General features: G+C 54.9%; 2 protein-coding genes across 2 annotated transcripts in view; both read right to left on the reverse strand.

Moving 5' to 3' along the window:
• Nucleotides 1–494, reverse strand: part of M409DRAFT_63831 (uncharacterized protein) — a gene marked incomplete at both ends in the record, with an annotated part of 865 nt that extends 371 nt beyond the window's left edge. Inside the window, 2 exons of the mRNA XM_033815791.1 lie at nucleotides 23–249; nucleotides 315–494. Of these exons, the coding sequence (XP_033671650.1) occupies nucleotides 23–249; nucleotides 315–494 (407 nt within the window). The remainder of the gene's footprint in view (nucleotides 1–22; nucleotides 250–314) is intronic.
• Nucleotides 495–1,124: 630 nt separating this feature from the next.
• M409DRAFT_63832 (uncharacterized protein) lies at nucleotides 1,125–2,236 on the reverse strand (the record flags this gene model as incomplete). Its single annotated transcript, XM_033815792.1, has 2 exons — nucleotides 1,125–2,133; nucleotides 2,163–2,236. The coding sequence occupies 2 exons, from the start codon at nucleotides 2,234–2,236 to the stop codon at nucleotides 1,125–1,127; spliced, it is 1,083 nt and encodes a 360-aa protein (XP_033671651.1).
• Nucleotides 2,237–4,385: the final 2,149 nt, after the last annotated feature.

Consider the following 4,385-nt stretch of genomic DNA (forward strand, 5'->3'; position numbering starts at 1 on the left):
CCCCTCCCCCACCAAGACACACGCCTCCATCCACTTCAGCTCCGGATTACTCGTCTCGACAACCGGGTTCGCAAACCACTCGTGGTCCCCAAACCGCGTGCTCTCCGCCTTCGGGTCAAACCCCATCGGACCCGCGCACTTCTCGTCGATCTTGATGACGCCCGTGTAGTGGATCGAGAGGCTGTGGGAGGTTGAGGTGCGCGCGCTGAGGCGGACGTCGAGGTGGGCGGTGGAGGTTGTGGGGTCGATCTGTTGATTCAATGATCGTTGGCATGATTCTTTTCATTATAATGGGGATGGGAGGTGGCTCTTACGAGCATCCAATCCGCGCCTCCAGGAACGATTTCCGCCTCGAAATCTTTGCCCTTCACAAAGCCCTTCCCTATAGGCGCCACGACTCTCTGCGGCCCTCCTTTAACGGTCTGCAATTGAAGAACATGTTCCTTCTGGATCATGCCATGGATGGTGAAGACGTGTTCGAGAGAAGGTGGCATTTGGGAAGTCTAGTCGTCAAAGGACCATCCTTGTGAAGACTCGTGATGTTCCCGCTTGTTATATCTTTCCTCTCGCCTTGCTGATCAAGTGCTGATGTAACGCCCTTATTTGATGCGAGTAGCAGCTCACCGGGCTAATGCTGTTCAGCTCGGGTTCCTCGCGTGCTAATGATCCATAGGGCAGACTCAACCTACAAGGTATACGCTTGTTGCTGTCAAATCAGCCTTACAGTCAGGGCAAGGACGTGATGATTCAGGCTCGAGGACATGCTCTCAAGCAATAGCTTCATTCGAAACTATTCAACACGCTTCGCAATACATCCCAGCCCGCGCGGAGCAGCGATAGGCGCTCATTTCCCATGCAGATAGCAGAATCCAGTCCGTTCAAGGAATAGTGTACATTGCCTCTTCGCCCCAGACACGAGTGGTCATGGGGTCATTTGTTGACGCTCAAAAGTCCCAAACCAAAACACGCTACAATGCAAAAGCAACAACGATGTGCTGTCTGGTAGCGGCATCTCAAAAACGCCTGTGCAAAGCGCAGGGTATGCCTGTCACGCACAGTCCACCACGACATTGCGAAGGCATGTCTCCAGACTGCCGTGCGTAATCGAACGAGCGTGAGTAGTACTAAGACGTGGACTTGTTGTTTTCGCCGCCCTCCTTTTCAGCAACGATCGTGTTGCGCCGTTTGTCCTGGCGGGCTTGGTCCACTGCGTGGCGCTGGGTGATGCTCTCGTCATGACTGCGCCATTGGAGGTTCGTGTCTCCCGGCAGTGAGAGAACCCGCTTGATCGTCTCGCGGATCTTGACGTTCCTACCGCCGTCGTTCTTGGTCCAGATTGAGAAGACGTCCTCGCCGGACCGGACGCTGACGACAGCGCCGCACACCTCCTCGCTGGCCTCAGCGAACTGGTCGCCAATCATCGCGAGCAGGAGATCCTCCCAGTATCTGTCCGCCACGCCCTTCTTCAGGCGCATTGTCCACTTGCCTCCCTTCTTGTTCTCCTCATCTTCCCATACCGGTCGAATCCCCTCTTTAAAGAAGTGGTAGTCACTCACTGTAGGCAAGTTGCTTGGCCTCTTGAGGTGGCTGTACACCGTCCAGAAAGATTGCGCAGTGTGAATCCTACAGAGAGGTTTGATAGACTTCTCGTAGTCACTATTCTTGCTCGTTGGTGGTCGGTAGTATACTATCCAGGTATTCCTGAGAGGCCACGCTCCCGCAGGCTCTTTCGCAGAAGGTAGAGGAGGCTCCGCAACCGCACTAGGAGTGCGAAGGGTAGAAAGCGACTTGCGCGCAGGCGGTCTCCTGCTGTCCTTTGTGTTCTCGTCTGAGGAGTCCTTCTTGTCGCTGCTTGACCTGCTCGACTCGAAGGTCGCGCCAGGTGTCTTGGGAGTCTTACTCGCGCTGCCGAAACCAAAAGCGCCTGAGCCTAGGCCAAAGGCCGAAGAGGCCCCAGAGCCTGTCGGGGAAGCGACAGAGGATGTGGATATGGGACCGATCGAGTTGAAAGGGTTGTTCTTCCCGTGGCTACTTAAGCTGCCGAATCGTTTGCTAGAGGGTGTGTCGTGGCTGTCTCGAGAGTCGTGGCGATCGTTCTTGTTAACGGAGAGGGAGGGTTTCGAGCTGCTGTTGCTCGCGTGCCGGTTAGCTATGCCAATGACAGGGCATGTGGGATTGCATACTTGGATCGACGAGACCACAGATTCGATGGGCTGTTGTCGTTGTTCTTGTCCATTTGAAATGCCCCAAAGGCTACAGTATGCGCGGTGCGGATGCCCTCGAGGACAGGAAGTGGGAGGAAGAGTGAACGGACCCCCGAATGGCGGGATGCTGCAGGTCGGAGACGGGAGTGAGTGATTAAGTCGATGGAACGGGTTCGAGGCTGGTTGCAAGAGGCGATGAGCAGAGGAGCTTTCAATAATACAATAGCGGGTAGCAGTAATGAATTGGGCGGTGGGATTGAAGGTGAATGGGCGAGAGCTGGTTGATGCTCTCATGCAAATCCCAAATCGCAGCTCCTCCTCTCTTTCTCCAACCCAAGCTTCCGAACCTTAGCCGCCGCGCTAGGAGATGGCCCGACACGAAAATCCGACCTCACGATTTTCTCTCCGCCCTCTTTCTTCCTTACAATCACCGACCACCATACTCAAATCATCGCTATTCGCCGGGCGCGCCTTTTTCACGATTGTCGTCGCTGTGCAGTGGTTTTTGGCGATTCCGAATGTGGCCGAGAAAGACACGCCACTTCTAAAACCGTCATCACGAGGGTAGTCCTTTGCGGGACGGCGCCCATGATGCGTTGACGACCTGATAGATGGGACATACCAGAATCATCGCCTGGAGTAGTCTGGGATTGAGCCCTCCGAGACGCTGTCAAGAAGAGCTACATCGTGGCTGCTGGCTGCGTCTTGTGAGCATTCTCCTCTCGGTAAGCGTTTGCCGGAGCCCTCACTCACACGCACAATGATGAATATAATATCCATCTGGTAAATCGAACATGCCCAGCCGCTCTTTACATCTGCTCTTGCAGGTTGCTGGTTGGTCTTGAGAAGAACTGGCAATGTCTGACCACCTATACGCCAAGGCTCATTTTCAAATCACTCATGCAAGAAGAGTTCGGCAAACTGACAGGTCATCTAGTGAGTGCATATCTTCTTCTATAGACATTATAATCATTACGCTTCACGAGCATTACCATCATCCCTTTCACATCAAACACATCACGAACGCCACACTGCATATCGCCACGCACATTGCATCCAACAGTCCAACGCCCTTCGAAGCACCACTCGTACTGGTCGCACTGGGTGCATCTGCTGCAGTAGCGGAGTCTGAGCCATCTGTTGACGTAACCGTGGGCGAACTGGTCCGCCCTGAAGATGTACGTCTCGTGGATGTCGCAGTAGCCTCAAAGTCATCCACATCTTGGGTATATGTGGTCGAGGCGGCAGCAACAATGACTTCTGAGCCACCAAGGGAGTACGTTGTGCCCGAGATTGTGACCGCAGAGCCTCCAGGCACAAGAGTCTGCGATCCAATGACAACATCAGATACTGCTGTCGGCGTAGCCACGACACCGTTCGGCAGCGTGATGGGCGAGCCGGGTGATGCCGTGGGCAGCGCAGAAGATGCGCCATTGATGTAGATACCACCGCCAGTCGCTGGCAATGAGTATGTCGTGCCATCAATGACCGCGCTGGAACCTGGCGAGAGCGTTGTTCCCGAAAGAACGAGCTCTGGTATGCCGGTGATCGTACCATCAGCGACTGGAAGAGCTGAAGTTACGCCATTGACCACCACACTGCCTGACGGCGCGAGCGAATAAGTAGTGCCATCTACAGTGACTGCAGAGCCACCAGGCGAGATCGTCTGGCCGCCTGGAAGCACATACGCGCCCGACGCTATTGGGGTGGCAAGCTCTCCACCGATTGTGACGGGTGAACCCTCCGGTATGGCAATCTCAGACGTCTGCCCGTTCACCACCAAAGCAGTTCCAGAAGGCGCCAAAGAGTACGTAGAGCCATCCACCGTGATAGCAGATCCTCCTGGCGCAAGCGTCTGAGAGCCCACCACGAAGTTTCCACTGCTGTCCGCACCAACAGTACTGCCACCAACTGTGATTTGAGGGGCAGGAGTCTGCGCTGTTTGGACATTCGCGACGTTGATAGGGCTGGTTACGCCGTTCGTCACGATAGCTGAGCCTCCGGATGGTATAGCGTATGTGGTTCCGTCTGCTGTGATGGCTGGACCACCTGGTGCCAAAGTCTGGCTACCAACAACGAATTCTGACGCTCTGTTGGCGGTGACAACATTGTTGCCAATGGTGACAGCAGGAGTGGCAGGTTGTCCTTGAGGTTGCGGCGTATTGAGGTTGATCGGGCTCG

The sequence above is a fragment of the Zasmidium cellare genome, assembly GCF_010093935.1.
Source record: "Zasmidium cellare ATCC 36951 unplaced genomic scaffold M409scaffold_6, whole genome shotgun sequence".
NCBI lineage: Eukaryota > Fungi > Ascomycota > Dothideomycetes > Mycosphaerellales > Mycosphaerellaceae > Zasmidium > Zasmidium cellare.